This window comes from Paroedura picta, chromosome 1 (genome assembly GCF_049243985.1).
Source record: "Paroedura picta isolate Pp20150507F chromosome 1, Ppicta_v3.0, whole genome shotgun sequence".
In the NCBI taxonomy this organism is placed as follows: Eukaryota; Metazoa; Chordata; class Lepidosauria; order Squamata; family Gekkonidae; genus Paroedura; species Paroedura picta.
Window position 1 is genome coordinate 167,202,749 of NC_135369.1, and position 19,556 is coordinate 167,222,304.

At 45.8% G+C, this 19,556-nt stretch overlaps 2 protein-coding genes across 12 annotated transcripts in view; one reads left to right on the plus strand and one right to left on the minus strand.

Moving 5' to 3' along the window:
- The window catches only part of SMC6 (structural maintenance of chromosomes 6), a 47,450-nt gene extending 36,388 nt beyond the window's left edge, over positions 1-11,062 (minus strand). The window contains exons 1-5 of one of the 7 annotated variants that reach the window (XM_077311134.1): positions 10,508-11,062; positions 6,364-6,509; positions 4,204-4,321; positions 1,814-1,919; positions 901-1,037 (exon numbers count right to left, since the gene is read on the minus strand). In XM_077311134.1, the coding sequence (XP_077167249.1) occupies positions 901-1,037; positions 1,814-1,919; positions 4,204-4,321; positions 6,364-6,507 (505 nt within the window). In that variant the 5' untranslated portion in view covers positions 6,508-6,509; positions 10,508-11,062. Of the gene's footprint in view, positions 1-900; positions 1,038-1,813; positions 1,920-4,203; positions 4,322-6,363; positions 6,513-9,613; positions 9,634-9,668; positions 10,129-10,161; positions 10,401-10,507 lie in introns of those variants that run through there. The other 6 variants (XM_077311126.1, XM_077311180.1, XM_077311142.1 and 3 more) reach the window with 6 other exon arrangements.
- GEN1 (GEN1 Holliday junction 5' flap endonuclease) overlaps positions 11,017-19,556 on the plus strand; it is a 48,521-nt gene continuing 39,981 nt past the window's right edge. The window contains exon 1 of one of the 5 annotated variants that reach the window (XM_077311202.1): positions 11,017-11,223. In XM_077311202.1, the coding sequence (XP_077167317.1) occupies positions 11,132-11,223 (92 nt within the window). In that variant the 5' untranslated portion in view covers positions 11,017-11,131. Of the gene's footprint in view, positions 11,224-18,998; positions 19,139-19,556 lie in introns of those variants that run through there. The other 4 variants (XM_077311193.1, XM_077311210.1, XM_077311220.1 and 1 more) reach the window with 4 other exon arrangements.

A 19,556-nucleotide genomic window follows, 5' to 3' on the forward strand; every position in this document is an offset into this window, starting at 1 on the left:
TGCCATTTATCCAGGTTAATATGCCAGAGTGGGAAGCAAAAGATATTTTGTGTCTCAAGTATTTAGATAAATCAGGTAATAAAATCCTCTTATGAAGGAATCTAGTATGCCCAGGCTAACACTGCATAACACATTTTTAATCCTAGGACACCAATACCAGCTGACCAACAAATTCAGGGCAGAATACATAATCTTCCCTTCCTTTGTATAGTTCTAATCCTTGTGAAGGGAGATCAGGCTGTAAAATAGCTAAATGGCCTACTTGCCTAGTGAGGTTTCTCCAGTTCCAATCCAGCATGCTGACAAGTAATCAAGATTGGCTGTCAACAAGTACGGGGGGGGGGGGGGAATTCAGAGAATGTCATGGCAACAAAGCATAGGGAAGCACTTACATATTTATTCAGAAAATCATTTCTTGAGTTCATAGAGGAACAGGACCACCTATCTACTTTGGTTTTTGTACTTTTTGAAAGCTGAATGATAGAACTGGAGATGTCTGTGGGGGGCATATGCACGTTGCTATTATGTCCTGTATTTCACGAGCCCTTCGCCCTTCTGTTTGTTTTTTTTTAATACCTCCTACACAAATTTACTCATAGCATCTGAAGTAGGCACTGACTAGTCCATAAAAGCTTAATACAGAATGTGCTGGAAGACTCCTCTTTATTTTTGCTCTGCTGGGGAATTTTTTTAGTCTTGGTGATTCAAAGTATGATTTACAAATTATATGCATGTTAAGGCAAAAATAGTACACACTGCTGGGAGAAATATGTACCATGTTATAACACTCTCAACTATCTACTGGTGAGCAAAGAATAGCTTGTACTTGTATATCATACTGACCTTCTAAAATGCAAAGAGTTTTCAATACACTTAAATTAAAATAAAATATCACCCAACCTGTGCTGCTTTTCAGTTTGTAACTGCGATGTCCTTCCAAGGTTATGTGCTGATTTACAGTGATTGTGTCACCGTACAATTCTGGTTTAAATGCATCTTCGCCTCTGTTTCGCAGAGTTATTGAAACATCTGCAGAACTGAAGAACAATTCAAGTTACTATCTAGGCAAAGTAAACAGTATCTAGCCAACGTAAATTAATGATCACAATTAGGACATCCTGTATTCATGTTTTCACATTCTGGTTAGACAGCCAATGACAAGCACTTAAACATTAGTCTGACCCTTTGTTTTTATCTGAAAATCTGTAGTACATATGCAACTCAAGGGTACAGGTAGACAAGCAAGTACTCAGTGCATTAGTTCAAAGAAACTTGATTCCAAACTTAGAACCATAAAGTAAAGTTAACCAAGGTTTGCTTATCAGAGCACACACTGATGTAAATAAAGTTTCATATAAGCAACAGTTATTCTAGATACAATGGCTATTAAAGGAGTAGGATTTTTATATTTATTGGTTTTTTTTAAAGGAAGGCTATCATGATTATACTGATTTTATTATTTGAAGGGCCTAAGGATAATAAAAAGAGCCTCTTGTGGTGCAGGGTGGTAAGGCAGCAGACATACAGTCTGAAGTTCAGCCCATGAGGCTGGGAGTTTGATCGCAACAGCCGGCTCAAGGTTGACTCAGCCTTCCATCCTTCCGAGGTCGGTAAAATGAGTACCCAGCTTGCTGCTGGGGGGTAAACGGTAATGACTGGGGAAGGCACTGGCAAACCACCCCGTATTGAGTCTGCCATGAAAACGCTAGAGGGCGTCACCCCAAGGGTCAGACATGACTCTGTGCTTGCACAGGGGATACCTTTACCTTTAAGGATAATAAAAATTAAAATAAACAAATACTACTTCACTTACTTTTGCCCATCTTTTACAAACACTTTCAAAGATGATCCTCGGTTCGTCACTATAGCTTTTCCACCAAGCCCTACAATAAGGGCAGTTAATACAGCACTCTTACCACCTGGAGGGAGCAGCATATGGATTATTTATATTTGGTAAGCTAATTTTAATTCAATTTCAAAACCATGTAAAGCCTCTCCCAGGAAAAAGCTCTACTGTATTACAAAAAATACCCTTTCTTAAATCATAAGGTATACTAGGCAAATTCCTCTTAGCATAGGGATGTACGAGAGGGGGGGTGACATAGTATTTTTCTGATCTAGCTACACTGGAGCTGAAAAATATTGGTATTCTGAGTTTCCAAATACTGGTAATCAGATTTGGGCTTTTTTTTTTTTTTAGGAGGGGGTTCTGATATTTTCAAATACATTATTACCTTTGTGGAATATTTCAAGGGGCAGGATGGGTGTTTTTAAATGTACCAGCACCAAAATTGCAGGAGAGCTGCTGATGCCTACCCTTTAAATACCCTCAAATTTCTAGTGAACTGGACCACAGGGTGCCCCCAGCTGTCCTCTGTTGTTTTCTAAAGAGGGGACATAAAATAAAAAAGAAAAAAAAAGAAAACCCAAGAATGAAGGGATGCTACTGAAACTACTGCTAATATAACATCTGAGAATGTGACACTCTGTAAAACATATGAATAAAATGCACAAATCTCAACTATGTAAAATAAAAGAATCTCAAAGAACGAGCCTCCACAAACCTTAGAAAAACAACATGCCTTCTAATCACCCGCACATTCAACGTAATTGTCTAACATGGTGGTCCCCAACCACCGGGCCATGGCCTGGTGCCGGGCTGTGAAGGCCCCGGCACCGGGCTGCGGCTCCCTCTCCCCGCCCCCCTCCGCAGTAAGAAACTTCCCAGGCCGCAAGCAAATCGGCCGCAAAAGCAAAAGCGGCCGATTAGCTTGCAGCCCGGCAAGCTTATTTTATTTGGGGGGGGGGAAGGGGAAGCAGGGCCACGCATGCGTGTTTGCGCCATGCGTAGTTGCAAACACGCATGTGTGACAGTCTCACGCATGCGTGTTTGCAGCTGCCCATGTCACAAATGTGCATGCATGGCATCGTATGCACGGCATACGTGGCCACACAATCGCCCTCCCCGCTGCCGGTCCGCAGCCTTAAAAAGGTTGCGGACCACTGGGCTAATAGTTGCTGCAATCTTTGATGACTCCTTTCTCAGAGCTGCAATGCAGATTGAGCATATCCATATTCTTTTAAGATTTTGAAAGACTGTTTCCGTAAATTGAAATAGCTCTATTGATATTCCAGCCTTTCCTGGTGTTTTGTTTCTCCCAGTTGCTTTGAGAACAGTTTTCACATCATTTTCTAAAATGGCACATTTTTAATGAAATGTTATTCTTGAAAGAATCTGCCATCCTTTCATAGTTGTTCAGTGTAGTGTTTCCATCTTTTCTTTATTTTTCTCGCTCAGATAATGAATTGGGAGATACCGCAATGATGGAGAATAACTAATTTAATTATGCCAGTGTTTGGGAGACCGTGCTTGAGGTCTGAGGAATTAGGAAACAAGTATGGATACATCTCTGGAGAGTGCTTGAAAGTGGCCAGGGCAATCCAAAGTGTTGAAAACTGCACAAAGGTTGCTAAGCAGGAATGTCTCTGGCTACCTCATGCACAAGAGTATATTGTGGCAGTATACATTCTATTGTTTTGCTAGCACCCAGACAAGGTAAACAGAGACAACATCCAAGGACTCTAGGAGGACACTGGCAAATCAGCAAAGGACATATGGAAAGCTAAACTGGGATTTGACTGCACAAGTTGAGATTTCAGTGCATGATTCAATGTACAATCTGAACCGAGTCATGTCTTTAGCCAGGCTTTGGCTTTTTGGGCTAGATATTTGTCTTATAGTATTGTTAACTGAATTAGGAAAAATATTATCTGGCAGCCTATAGCAGGACATTTTACTTGCCCATATACATATACCAGGTCTCTTTTTGCTGAACTCAGAAGCTGTTATCTCTTAAAAACTGTTAGTTTTGATGTTTTTGTCATTTTCTAAGCTGTGATTTTATTTATTAAATATCACTAATGGTGAATAAGAAAAGGACTAGCGCCCAGAGGAAAAGCTGACATATGGACAAACAAAATCCTGGAGAGGAAAACGACAATGCTTGTATACCAGTATTCCTACGCACAACCACTCGGGCATTCCCCAGGCCATCCACAACAGCAAATCCACATGAGAAAAGAAATTGCGTTAGAGGAAAGGATTACAAACAATAATCACTAAAAGGAACTTCCTTGCTAACGGAGAGAAAGCCAACGGAATAATATCCAATCTTGCTTAAAAATAAATGGATTAAAACTTACTCCCATTGTTTCCAACAATAAAATTGACATTGGAGCCAAACTTGAAAGGGCCCAGCATGGCGTGACACATGAAGTTCTTCAGCTGAATACTTTCAATTATTCCGACTTCTCCTGAGGCCTACAGATATTACAAACATGAGTAAGGAGTCGAAAATCTGACACGAACCTTGTGTTCATAAACACTTGTGGCAAAAGCCTGTTGATGCACAGAGAAAGTGGAGATAATTGATAAACTTTCCAGGCTAACCTTGGCTATCCATGTCAGGGTTATAGTTCAGGGTTATATCCAGGTCTGGGTTAATTTTAGTTTGGAAGCCTTAATCACTGTATCAAAAGTAGAACTAACCCTGATCTTGATAGGCAAGATTAGCCTGATCTTATTTATTTATTTTCCGTGTTTTGCCCTCCTGGTGTTCTGAGGGATTCTTGAATGATCTACAGGCCCCGACAGGACAGTACAGGAGTCCCGTAGAGCAGTGGTCCCCAACCTTTCCGAGGCTGGGGACCGGCAGGGCATCGGGCCGCGCCCCCGCGGACCGCGCCCGTGCGGGCCACGCCCGCGGATCGGGCCGCGCCCACGGATCGGGCCGCGCCCGCGGGCCGCGCCCACGCCGCGCCCGCTGATCGGGCCGCACCCGAGCCGCGCCCGCGGGCCGCGCCCGGGCCGCGCCCACGGATCGGCCGCGCCCACGGGCCGCGCCCGCGGATCGGGCCGAGCGGGCGTGGCCCGCACAGGCGCGGCCCGGCCCTGATTCCCTCTCCCCGCCTCCCGCAGTAAGAAGCTTCCCGGGCCGCAAGCTTGCGGCCTGGGAAGTTTTTTACTGCGGGGGCGGGGCGGGGAGAGGGAGCCGCGGCCCGGTGCCATGGCCTTTGCGGCCCGGCACCGGGCCGCGGCCCGCAGGTTGGGGACCACTGCCGTAGAGCTTTCAGGAACCCCTCAAGCAGGTGTCTAAAGAGACAGCATACATTTTCTAAATTAAAAATCAATACATTTCTGTTTACCTAGGCTATCAACTGAGGAGTTCCATCTTTCTGGATCATTTTATGGTCTGTACTAGTATCAAACCCCATTTTAAAAAGGGGCTTTGAAAGGGGTGGCAGACAGGAGGCTGTGAGAGGGTGGCCATGGCTCCCTTTGGCCCACAAAGCGGGCTAAAGGGAGTGGAAACCCCCCCCCCACTGGCAGTGACAGGGCTTTGCGGACCACAGAGAGCCTGCAAACTCCCCCCCGCCCTGGCTCCCTCCCAGCAGGAGCATACCTGCGGGCTGCAAAGCCCTGTCACTGCCTCTCTCCTTGTGGGCGACAATGGAGGCTGCAGCCACAAGGCTTCTAGCAGGCAAGGAGGGAGGGTGGGAGCTGGAGGGGAGGGCCAATCAGGATGGACCTGGACGGACAGGGCCCCGGACAGTCTCCTCCCAGGAGGCTGTTTCCCAAATATATAAGGGAGCAAAATAGTGTTAAGGATCTATCCTAAGGAGAGTGATGGATATTGCTTTAGAACAGTGGTCCCCAACCCTCGGTCCGGGGACCGGTACTGGTCTGTAGATCAATCTGTACGGGGCCGCAGCTCCTCCTCGTCCTCCTTCCCGGCTGCTGCCTCGGGAGCTGCCCTGCCACTCTGATGCCAGCTCACCTTTGGTGCTTTCCAGCGGCCGCCATGGCTGGGGCTCCCCCTTGGCGTGGCATTGCGCAGCTGCTGCTGGCAGCGCCCCCCAGCAGGCGGCAGGAAGTCAGGGGTTCTGGTGGGAAAGCAAGTGGAGCAGGGGCTCAGGTGGCAGCAATGTCCCTCGGCAAAAGACTACCCCCCCCCCCCGGACCTCAGTAAAATTGTCAAGCGTTGACCAGTCCCCGGTGATAAAAAGGTTGGGGACCACTGCTTTAGAATACTAAAAGGTGGTTTGTACTGTGTTTATATTCTTGGGTTGTTTTTATGTTTATAATTCTTATACTGTTGATTTTACTGTATTGTGTTAATTTTGTGAGGATCCACAGCGTATCTCTGGGAAAGCGAGGTACAAATTACAGTATTATTTTAACTGCTGAAATTTCTTTAATTGTTTCAGCTTTGTATACACACAAAACCGGTGCTGATTTCAACCTTATCATTAATTTCATTTTAAGGATAACCCTGAAAATATGTTGTCATGCTTATTGCTTACCGACTGTGAATTAGACCTGCTACTACTTGTCTGTTGCGAAACGTCCTCTTCATTGGTGTCATCATCTGATTCTTCTTGGAATTCTTGTCTAGGTCGTTTGCTGGATCCCTGAGATGAAGAACTTCCCTCTTTTCTCTTAGCCATTACTGCTGAAGAAATAAAGGATTCAGAACACAACCAAAAAGTGAGTATGAGCTTACCAAAGTTGTAAGATTTTCTGGCAGTCCATGTAGTCAATGATGAAACCACTACACTTTTGAATCACCCAGGAGCCATTAAGCTTTTATATTTTGATATACATAATTTTTTAAATAAAATAACCATTTTGTAGAAGGGATCCCCTTTTACTTCACCGCCACCCCTACTGCAACCTTACTGTCAGTCTACTAAATATAACCATCCTGTTCTTTGGTTTAAATTAAGACTTCTCAAGCAAAAGCCTTTGGTAGGAGTAAAAATCGCCAGGGAACACCAAGAAAATCATGGAGGTAGCCATGCACTCCACTTTAGATAGAACAGAGCTTCAAATGATGCTGTGTTCAGTCTTGAGGTGACCGTCATATGGATCACTATGGCTAGGTGCTCAGGGGGCAGATAGGGTGCTAGTAGCTTGGCCTGGCGATGATGGAAAAAAGCCTGCCAATCTACTTTTGTTACCTAAGCCTCCACTGATAGGGAGACATCGAAAATCATGCCCAGATTCCTGGCTGTCTGTGCAGTTGACAATTGCACTCTGTCCAAGCAGGACAAGTGTGCTTCTTTATCCGACCCTTTCCACCCCAGCCACAGGATCTCTGTCTTCAAGGGATTCAACTTTAAGTGAATACTCTTGAGCCACTCACTGCTGCCTCAAAGCATGCAGCCAACAAGTTTGGAAGGGCGTCTGGCCAACCATCCATCAGGATATAGAGCTGGGTGTCTGTTGAGCAGGCGCATAAAGATGTTAAATAATGTCACAGAGAGAACCGCCCCCTGTGGAATTCCACATTTATATCAGAAAAATATCTGAGTGCTATATTTTTAACTACTTGGAACTTTTAAAGCCTCCTCAACAATGTAAGCATATTGTTGCAGTCTAACTTGGAACAGATTAACACCATGGATCACTGCTGAATCTTAAAACCACTTTCTCAAGGAAGAGAGCTGGCAGAGCATGTCATGCTACAGAAGAGACCTGAGATACCAGCTGTAAACGCAAATGTAACAGCACCTGCAGGCTACAAAGCTGTTCTTTCCTGGGGAGCACAACCTTATCAAGCATAAGCTGACTCTTCAGTCCCTGATTTGACACACTATCAACCAATAGCAGCATCAGTATATAGTCTCTTATCTAACTACCACTGCCTCCAAAGCACTTCTTAAAGCACTTGCACCCAATGTTGAAAAGGAGAAACAAATTTCAACCAGTGAATTTATAGATGTGACAATATAAGAGTATGTACAAAATAAATTTAGGGAATCCTATGAATGTATGCATAGAATGTACGGTTTATGACCTGAATTTCATTTATTTCTTTTAATGAAACAAGCTGTTCCCCTAGCTCGTTCTGATACGCATGTTATTGTAAACTCATGGGCGACCAGGGTGGGAGGCTGGCTAATCAGCAGACACAGGAATGCTGTGTAGTGATTCATGCCTTATTCAGTAGCATATCATTTATGTAAGGTACCTCTTCAAACATGGAAAACTTCCCTTAGAAAATGTAGTATGCTTGACATATTAATGAAGGAAAGCCTACTGCAAGTTGGGCTGGGGGTGGGAAGGTGTCAGCACCCATTTTCACAAAGCTTTTTAAAATGTACCATATTTGCCGGCGTATAAGCCGACTGAGCGTATAAGATGACCCCCAAACATTTCCACTCAAAATATAGAGTTTGTTATATACCCGGACCACCCCTGCATCTCCCTGTGACCAGCACTAGTGCGCAAGTGCGTACGTACGAGCTCTGCATAGACAAGGAGCGGGCCAGAGCACCGCTGCTTCCTGCCAAGCAGAACGGGCCGATCACGCCGAAAAGGCTGGCACCCGTCTTGCTGCTGATGCTCACTGCAGCCATGCTGATGACCCGCCACGGCCACGCTGGATACCGCACGATACTGGATGGTATGTAAAATGAGGTGGGCGGGCATCGGGAGGCCACTACGGGCAGCTATGTCTATCTCAACTGAAGTGTACCTGGCGTATAGTACCTGGCCCCCCCCACTTGGAGGAATTTTTTTCAGGGGGGAAAAGTAGTCTTATATGCCAGCAAATACAGTAATTCATGCTCTTAAGGCACCCTTTCTCAACTTTTTTACCATGGAGAAACCACTAGAACATTCTTCAGCTTTGAACACCCCAGAAGTGGCACGATCATGCATAATATTGTTGAGAAGCATAGCTCTATACAAGTCAACCCAGGGCCCTTCCCCTTCCCCCCTCCAGGCCCATTTTTGGCCATTCTGCGACGGGGGCAGATCAACATGACCATATATCACGATTTCTCACCAGGGTTTTGTGTAACCCTGGGGTTACTTGACAACCCTGGAAGTTTCCTTTGTTGAACATTTATTAGGTTATATGACCATATATGGCCAGGTCAACCTGCTACCCCTTCCCAAATTGGCCAATGATGAGCTGGGAGGGGATAAGGAGAGAGGCCTGAGGTGAGCATATACAAAGCTATGCTTTCCAACCATAATTTGTACAATTGCCCCACTTCTGCGGTTTCTCAAAATGTGAAGAATGTTTCAGGGATCTCAATGGTTTACAACGGTGGTCCCCAATCACCGGGCCGTGGCCTGGCACCCTGGCACTGGGCCGCGGCTCCCTCTCCCTGCCCCCCCCCCGCATTAAGAAACTTAATGGCAAGCTTCTTGTTGTGGAAGAAGGGGTGAGGAAAGCAGGGCCGCACATGCACATTGCGCAGCCAAAGGTGCGCATGTGCAGCACTTTTGCGCATGCACAAAAGTGCCATGCATGCGTGTTTTCGGCAGCACATGGCGCATGCATGGCATGCGCGGGCAGGCAATCGCCCACCTTGCCTCAAAAAGGTTGGGGACCACTGGTTTACATGTTCACCCAATAAATGTTTAACAAATTTTTTAAACTATGAAATATTAACTAACTAAAATGAAAATCCACACACTTGAAAAACCCTTGCAGGGCCCTCAAGAAACCCCAGGATTTTATGAAACCCTGGTTGAGAAAGCCTGGCTTAAGAGGAAGAAGTCTAAACATGTAACGGCAGAAGTCTTTTCCCCTCTTACCTACAGCCTATTACATATGTCTCCCTCTGAATAAATATTTTTGAAAGCCTTTCACCTGTAATTGCACCCTGATTATACCAGGTAGGGCAGGGATTCACAACTAGGGAATCCCTAGGGGTCCGTGGGAGTTCTTTAGAGGCATGGAATTTGGGGGGGGGGGTGCCTGGGCTCTTTTCTCAATTCATACTCTTCTTTCCGCTACACTAGTAGTAAAGGCAGGGGGCAGACACAAAAGGAGGGCTCAGGGTGCAGACACTGATGTCATTTCCAGGTATGCAGGAGGGTTAATGTGGCCAGCTGACATCACTTCCTGGGCTCCTCGAAGTCTAAAAAATTACTTCAGGGGCTCCTCTATGGTCAAGTGGTTGAAAAAGACCGAGCTAGGGTGTCCTTTTTTCCTCTTCCCATAGAACCAAGTCAACCCCCACTTCCGTTGCACAGCTTTGTTTTGCAGCTAAATTTGTTTTCCCAGCAATCAACGGCTGCCCCCTCAGCTCCAGATTCGATCCCTAGAGACCAGTGTCTCTAGGGATCCGACGAAGTCCGACCTTGCTTACGAAGAAACAAATAAAATAATCATCATTAAAGGAAAAATAATAATTCATTGGAATATTCCTCTGGTTCAACGTGCGTGTTGAAAACTCTGTTTCCTTAAAGGCTGAGGAGGAAAACAATCACGCCCCAGGGAACGCAGCTAAGAGACGGACGACGCCAGCCCTGCAAGGCAAAGGGGAGAGCAGGAAGGAAAGGAAGGTCCTTGGCGAGGATCAGGTGGAGGCGACCCTCTGCGCACGCGCACCCCTTCCCAAGGAAGCCAACCCCTCAGCCACCCTCTCCCCCCCCCCCCGCGCGCTTCCCCTGGAGTAACGGTTGGCAACCGTTCAGAGCGCGTACCTGTTTCCGGAACTTCGAACGGGCGGCGCGCGGGGCCGTCTCCCACGTTCCGAGGAGCGCGCGCGAAGGACGGTTAACAGGATTCCACTCGCGAAAATTGGGGGGGAGGGGGGCATACAAGGACAGACTCCTTGTTTTTTTCTCTTTTTTTTAATCGGAAGGGTTCTTTGGCGGCCAGCGTGACACATGCGCACTTCCTGAGCGTGCTCCCCTTCCTTCTTCTCTCAATCGCCTTTCAGAGAACGGCGGGAAAGGAAGCAAGGCGAGCAGCAGTGGAGTTCCCCCCACACCCGCGGGTTCGATGCGACTTCTCCTCAGGAGGACGGGGTTGGGGAAAGGCAGGAGTGAGGCGCCCAGCGCCTGCGTGGAAGTCGGCCGTGCCCTTTTATTGCGGACTAGAATCCCACAGGAGCCGGTGGGAAAACGAGACAGGAATCTCTCTGCGTCTCAGTTGCATTACGAATCCCCATCTTCTACTTGGCGCTGGAGCCCGGTTTAAAATTCGGCTCGCCCCCCTTCGCCAGGAATCGGAAGTGTTTATACCTCTTTTTTTAAAACCTCTGCCTCTCTTTGGAGTCGCCGGCCAATAGTTCGGCGCCGCTGTTTGACGTCACCGTGCGGCGCATGCGCGATTGCGTGCTCCGTATTACGAATTGCGGCGGCGGGATTCTGCTCTGCAGCTGGCTGGGGAAGCGAGGAGGTGTGGCGAGGTCGGGGTGAGGCTCCGACCCGGGCTTTTCTTTCCCATCTCCCCCGGGGTGTTTGGGTGGCGTGGAGGAGGTGCTATGGTGGAGCCTTAGGGTCGGGGCTTTTACTTAGAATCATAGAGGTTGAAGGGATCTCATGGGTCATCTAGTCCAACCCCCTGCACTATGCAGGACACTCACAACCCTATCGCTCATCCACTGCAACCTGCCACCCCCTTGAGCCTTCACAGAATCAGCCTCTCTGTCAGATGGCTATCTAGCCTCTGTTTAAAAATTTCCAAAGATGGAGAACCCACCACCTGCCGAGGAAGCCTGTTCCACCGAGAAACTGCTCTGTCAGGAACTTCTTCCGGATGTTTAGATGGAATTTCTTTTGAATTAATTTCATTCCATTGGTTCTGGTCTATCCCTCTGGGGCAAGAGAGAACAACTCTGCTCCATCCTCATATGGCAGCCTTTTAAAGATAGGGGAGGGGGCATTCTCTCTCTCTTCCACTAACACGAGTTGCAAATAGAAGAGGGAGAGAGCAGTACTTTCTTTTTGATTTCTCATCATTGCAAGCTTTATGTTGTGCGAGACATCTTGTTCACAAGGCATTCCTGGTTCTCGAAGAGGAGTTTCGGAAGAAATGGCAAGCAGCTTGGGGGAAAGATGTGCTCTGTTTACTCCTTCCACAAAACAGTCCCTCTCTGCCCAAGAAAACCTTTTGCTCTACTCTGTTTTCAATTCTTGCAGCTGTATTGTGGAGCCACTCGCAGAATATCTTCAAATGTGAAATATGTTAAATCCAGAAGGTTCTGGTCCATCCCTTCTCTCTCTCCAGCAGTTAGCAGCCCTTTCTAGTCGCCTTCTATTTATTTCCCATTTGCCTCAGAGGTTTTCCCCCCAAACTGGAATTCTGTCTTAGCAGGGTCAAATCCAGCCCTACTCCTCGCTGGCTTACATGTGTGGGACAGGCTTGAGGTTACCCGCCCTGAGACTGTTATTTCCCCCAAGAGTGCCAGTGCATCCTGGGAGGGCATTGCCCTGGCTCAGCAGTTCCTGTAATATTTTTATTTATTTATTTATTTAGATTTATATACCGCCCTCCCCGAAGGCTCAGGGCGGTTTACATTAAAACTAGTCAACGTTACATGAAACAGTCTTCGTTAAAACATACAGTAATTAATAACAGTGGTTGTAACCATATAACAATAATGTAACAGTATAACAATATAATAAAATAATTATAATATAGTGTATTCATGGCCATGAGAACATGTAAAGCCTGCGAATCACTGCGAAGCCCCACAGCCATCTAATAGTTTTTATTAAGAACAGCCAAAATGACACCAAATACTGTACCAGCATTTGAGATGCCATAGAATCAGAGAGTTGGAAGGGGTCTCCAGAGTCATCTAGTACAACCCCCTGCAGAATGCAGGGTATTCACAACTACCTCCCCACCCAAAATGACCCCAAATCCATGTCCAAATGATGACCCCCCCCCCAAAATTCCTGACTTGTCTGGCCTGGAGGAAATTTGCCTTCTGACCTCAAAGTGGCGATCAGCGTTTCCCTGGGCATGCAGGAAAGAGCCAAGCTCAGACACAATTCCTTCTGCCCAGCCATTTACAATCTGCCTAAATTCATAGAATTAGCATTTCTGTGAGGTGGCTATCTAGCCTCTGCTTAAAAACTTCCAAGGAAGAACGGCAGAAGTCTTTCCCCCTCTTACCTACAGCCTATTACGTATGCCTCCCTCTGAATAAATATTTTTGAAAGCCTTTCACCTGTAATTGCACCCTAATTGTACCAGGTAGGGCAGGGATTCCCAACTAGGGAACCCTAGTTAAAACCGCTCTGTCAGGAACTTATTACAGATGCTTAGCCAAAAATTCTTTTGAATTATTTTCAACCCATTTGTTCTGGTCTGCCCCTCTGGGGCAACAGAAAACAACTCTGCTCCATCCTTTAAGTATTTAAAGATGGTTATATCACCTGTTAGTCATCTCTCCAGAGTAAACAGACAGAGCTCCCTCAATCTTTCCTCATATGTCTTGGTTTCCAGATCCCTCACCATTTTCGTTATCCTTCTCTGGACATTCTCTGGTTTTATATTCTTATGCATATATTAACATAGTTGGTAGACGTTTTAAAAAATCCTGTAATAAACTTGTACATTGCCTTTCCCTCCCCTATTTTATTCTCACAACATCCTTGTAAGATAGGTTAGGCTGAAAAGGCAGGGTGGAGATTTGAATTTGGGCCACTTGAATTGTAGTCCAAGCCTCTAACTGCTAAATGGTGCTGGATGAAACTGGTGTCAGGTTGCCTTCTGGGACTGAGTATATAAAAGATGGTGACTGAACACCTCTGTAACAGCAATGGAACACATAAAATCTTGAAACCTTAGAAAAAACACAAGTGTTCTATGCTTTTGTCTCCCTGTGGCTGATCCAAGATACTATATCAGTTTCCAAACCATAATGTTTCCTAGTGCCTATTTTACCCATCTTTATTATATATTTATTAAAAGAGAGAAATAAAACAATTTATTGAAATATTCTCGTGGCTCAGTGTGGCTTGCCAGTCTGAATTAAAACATAGTTTAAAGCAACAGACTACAGTAGCCTCTTACAAATTTCTAAAGATGGTGCCCAGCCACTGCCAGTCACACAAAAGAGGGAGCAACAGCGGAGACGGCTGTGTGATGCTGAACAGCCTTAAGAGCATGAACTGCCAGTAGGTGGCAGGCTACAGTTGGCACATGGGGATATGTTGGAGGAAACGGTTCTTTATCACTCGTAGGCCATAGAAGCATTTAAAAGTCATAACCAACAACACACTGTAGCTGTTTAAAGATCTAGACAAGCCCCTGACAAAACTGTGGCTGCTGAATTCTGGACCATCAGAAGTTTCCAGGATGTCTTCAAGGGCAACCCAACATAAAACACACCATGGTAGTCCAAGTGCGAGCTACAAAAGGGTAACCAGATAAGCTGAGTCTAAGAAGACTGAGAGTTGGTGAACGAGAGGCAACTGACAGAGCCACTCTTGGCTGCTACCTTAAACTATTTGTCAAACAGCACTCCCACACTCTTAACTCGTTCTGCAAATGCCAGCTGCACTTCATCCACAAATAGATCCAGGCTATCTAAAATTGAAACTCTGGCTTATCAGCCCAACCCCCATTGGCTTTCAAGTCTTGCAGCATTTCACAGATTCAGTGAGTCTTTCAGCTCTGAAGGATTGCCAACTCGAACTGAGGACATTCCTGGTGACCTGGGGAGGGCAGATTTTGGGGGCGGGCTCAGCAGATGTGATGTCATTTCCTTCAGGGGAACTGATCTCTGTAATCTGGAAATCAGCTATAATTCTGGGAGAACCCCAGCCCCCACCTAGAAGTCGGCAATCCCATCAAACTACCGCACAAGAAGAGGAGGGTCTAACTAGGAAAGAGGTTTTTTAAAAAAATTATTTGGTCTGTATCAGAGGTGGCCAAACTGTGGCTCTCCAGATGTCTGTGGACTACAATTCCCATGAGCCCTTGCCAGCATGGCAAGGGCTCATGGGAACTGTAGTTCATAGACATCTGGAGAGCCACAGTTTGGCCACCCCTTTCTCCCCATTTAGGATTCAATGCAGATTACTGTGTTCTTCTCTCCTTTAATTTATGCTTACAACAATCCTGTAGGGTAGGTTAGGCTGAAAGTCTGTCACTGGCTTAAGGTCATTCTGCAAGTTTCCATGGCGGGGGGGGGGGGCGGGATTCAAACCCCGGTCTCACAGAACCTAACCTGACACTTTAACCTTTACATCACATTGTTCTCTCCCATAAGAAGCAGTTTGGAACCATTGAGAAGCAGGGTGAACAGAGAGATCTTCTGACTCAGTATGGAAATTAACATATAGCAAAAGATCATGAGCAAGTAAATAGTGAAGATAAATATTTGAAAGAAAGGGATTATAGTTGACTATGCATTCCAGCCAGCATTTGCAGTTGCATTGATGGGATTAGAGTGCCTTACTCAGAGTCATTGTGAAATGGATACTGTTGGCAAGTCAAAGAAAGTTTATGTGGGATGGATTCCTTTGTATTGTATTATTATTGTTGTTATTAACAGCAAATCCACTTTTAAAAACTTCAGGAAGCTTGCTTGCTGCCCAGTCATGCACGTGTTTATTCAAATATACGCTCAGCTAAATTCAATGAGCCTTACACCTGTTAAAGTGGCTAGGCTCTCAAGCTGAAACCCCTTTTGAAGGGTGGGCATGAGCAGTTGGTGGCAGAAGTAGCTTCCTAGTCTGGTCACATTGCTGTTCAGGATCTTGGGCATGAACAAAGAAAGAGCTCTATTGGATGGGTTACTTTGAAGCACAACCCCAAGAGGGAATTACGCACCTCATAGACTTCACCTAGAATGGTAGAACTCTACTTAGAACTGCACCGCTAGAATACATGTTATTCTGCTTACTATGAACGATGGCTGCACTCCTCAAGCAGGAATACATGGGGGGAAGGGGGGATGTGGAGAATTGAGCAGTTCTACCTGGTGCAGATGCCAAATTAACCAAGCGGCTCCTGTACTTATAAAGTGGCTTCTCTCTTAGCTGTGGAACTTAGTGCTGCTAACGGCGTGCATGTCTCCTGCCTGTATGCATGGTTCGTTGCTTTGAGTTCAAACCAACACGGCTACCTACCTGAATGACTCTGTACAAAGACTTTCATAGGCCTCCGGTTGCAGCCAGCAGTGGGCTGATTCATGCATGTATTTGTGTTAGGGAGACTCCCAGGAGCATTTCAGGCTACCGGGAGAGGGGAGGCAGGAAAACTTTGTGGGTGGAAATTCTTGGGCCTGCATAAACCCTAGCGCACATCTAGAAGAAGAGGTGGTTCTTATATGCTACTTTTCTCTACCCAAAGGAGTCTCAAAGCGGCTTACATTCGCCTTCTCTTTCTTCTCCCCGCAACAGACACCCTGTGAGGGAGGTGAGGCTGAGAGAGCCCTGATATTACTGAATAAGAAGAGTTGGTTCTTATATGCCACTTTTCTCTACCCAAAGGAGTCTCAAAGCAGCTTACAATCGCCTTCCCTTTCCTCTCCCCACAACAGACACCCTGTGAGGTGGGTGAGGCTGAGAGAGCCCTGATATCACTGCTCGGTCTGAACAGCTTTCTCAGTGCTGTTGTGAGCCCAAGGTCACCCAGCTGGTTGCATGTGGGGGAGTGCAGAATCAAACGTGGCATGCCAGATTAGAAGTCTGCACTCCTAACCGCTACACCAAACTGTCTCTCTAAGCCTGTCTTCTCATGTCATGCTCTGTCACTTTGGATGATGCTGGCCTATTGTAGTGCAGACTGTTCATAGTGGGAAAATTCAGTTTTAGAAATGAAGAAGAGACATTTCAAACATGGGGAAATGCCAAGTATTGTTGGGGGGGGGGGAGTTATGTTGGAAGAAAGGTGAAACAAAAATCTATTCCAAGGCTACCACTTGGGCTCTTTGTGTGTGTTTATGATTATAATGCCATTTGCAGCAAGGGTGGGTGGGGGCTGTGAATAGCACACAGAAGAGAATTGCGAAGCTGACAGATTTAACACTTCAAACAGGACAACTCGGTTATTCGATGTTGTAGCCTTTGATAGTTCCGTTAACTCCTGAGATAAAAGAAACTTTGCACTTACCTGGAAGTACTACATCCCCAAGCATTTGTGCTTGGCTTTAAATAGGTGGCCCTTAGATACAAATTGTGTTCTCGAAATCAATCATTCCCAGCAGCAAACTAGCCCTATCCCCCAAGCTCTCTTTTGATCTTTTGTGTTGTTACCTTAAAAAAATCTCTTGGATTTGACAAACACCTGGGTCTGGTCCGAAAAATTAAGTAGAATGAGCCTGGAAGAATTCTTCTCTTGTAAGAATCAGGTTCATCAAAGTGTGGTGGTTTACTTCAGGTAGCTGAAGTAGGATGGGGTACAACAGAATTAGAATCCCACAGCACCTTTAAGACCAACAAAGATTTATTCAAGGCCTGTCACGCCTTGAATAAATCTTTATTGGTCTTAAAGGTGCTGTGGGACTCTAATTTTGTTGTGCTATTTTAGACCAACACAGCTACCTACTTGAATCTATGATGGGGGTAATTACTTTTTTCTCTGTTGCTCCCCAATCCAGATACCAATGCTTGTTCCTAAAAATCCAGAAATCACATAGCATGATTTACTAGCACTCTTGATTTTCATGATGTCCTGTGTGCTGGTGAATTTCACGTGTTGCTCACCACATTAATTTGCTCTTTTAGTTGCAGAGAAAGACCAGGGATGCAAACCTAAACCCCAAGTTATTCAATGTGTCTGCCCTAAGAGTTTGCAGCCCTAAGAGTTAGTTGTGTGGTTTCTAGGAGACCGCCTCTCCCATTCCAGAGGAAGATATTGGAAAGCTTTCATGGAAACCTTCCCATTCCAGTTCTTTATTGTCGTTTTTAAAATTATTTTCAGGATTTGGATGTTCTTATGTATAAAGAACCTTTACCTTTATAGCTACAGAATTAAGAATTAATGTTTAATGGGCATTAAGGAGTTAAGAAATTAGATCTAACAAATTCTCGGGCTTTTATACTTTGTCATTCACTTAAAAGGCAGCAGCTAAGGAGGTTGCTGAGGAAGTTATGCAATGCTGACCCTGTTGAAATGTCCTCAAGCTTAGAAGCGATTTCCAAGCAGATGTGAACAGGATTGTGCCCTCAGGAGACCTTTTGCTGTTCAGTATCCCTGCCTCAATGCTCATCTTTTGGCGCACCATCTTAAACATGGGCTCTTCTGAATGGCCAGAAGGGATCTCAGCTGACTCCCTGCCTGTGATTTGAGGCTAACAGTATGACTTACTGTGTAATTTTATAAACTGATTTCTTCTGGGTAGGAGACAGATTGAGGTGCACAGATAAACCACCTAGTGACTAGTGGGATTCTTGCAAAGAATGCTTGATCATGAGGAATTCAAGCCGGTCAGTGTTTAAGCAGAAGTGCATGCATAGGATCACAGAAACAGATTACTTCTGCCTTAGTTATTGATAGAACTTGAATGCGCTTGCTTGTTTTGTAAGTTTCACATGCATTGGTGATTCCGGAGAAAGCCAGTTTTAAAAAGGAAAGAAGCAGCACCAAACTAACTTAACATAGCTTTTTCTTGAAAATGTCGTATTATATGCACAGTGGTCCATTAGGTGGCACTGTTCCCATTTTTGCTAAGAATTCTTCATAGTGCCCCCCTTCTCACTGTACCCTTTTGTCATGGATGTTTTCATATTATAAAACATACGTATTTATTTATGCAAAATATTGATCTACCAGCCTTTCGTTTGACTGAAAAGGCCCTGGTCAATGCCAGTTTGATGTCCTTGGGGCTGGGAATCCCGAGAAGGTTTTGTTGGCTCGATCAAACTCCTTTGGGGGATGTAAGGGAGGAGGCAGGGCTTTGTAGGTCATAACCAGCACCTTGGCTAAGAATGTTGGCTTCTAATCTGGCAAGCTGGATTTGATTCCCTGCTTTTCCACATGTAGCCTGCTGGATGACCTTGGGCTCATCATAGCCCTGATAATGCTGTTCCCACAGAGCAGGTCAGTCAGAAGCTCTCTCAGCCTCACCCACCTCACAGGATGTCTGTTGCGGGGAGAGGAAGGGAAGGCAATTGTAAGTTTTGAGACTCCTTCAGGCAGTGAAAAGCAGGGAATAAAAACCAACTTTTCTCCTTTTTGAACCTGATCTGGTCTTCAATCCGGAGCCAGCACAGCTAGGAGGGCATAGGGGTAATATGTGCTCTTTACTGGGTTTCTGTAACCAGTTGGACCACTTGAAGTTCCCAGAGCAGCTTCAAAGGCAGCTAGTAGTCCAGTCTGGAGGTGACTATTGCTGGGATCACTGTGGCCGGATCAGATGCTGACAGGTAAGGTTCTGGTTGTTGCACCTGGCGAAGATGGTAAAATGCCTGGCGGGCAACATTTGTGACCTGGATCTCCATTGATAAAGAGGAGTCCAAAGTCACACCCAGGCTGCTGACGGTGGCTGAAGTTGTTAGTGGACTCGCCTCCGGCCAGGGGACCTGCGTCTTAGCTAGATGCAGCTTCAGCCGCCTCCGGTAGAGCCAGTTCAGTGGTCCCAGTGGCTAGGCCTGATAACAAATGGGCCGCCATATTTCGCCACCTTCTGAAGTTCCTGAATCACCTTCAAGGGCAGCCCTGTGTAGAATGTGTTACAGTAATTATTATTATTTAAATTTATAGCCCACCTTCCTCCAAAGACTCAAAAAATCCCTTAAAACCTCCTAACCCATATAACTCCCAAGGTACCAAGATGGCTAGGTC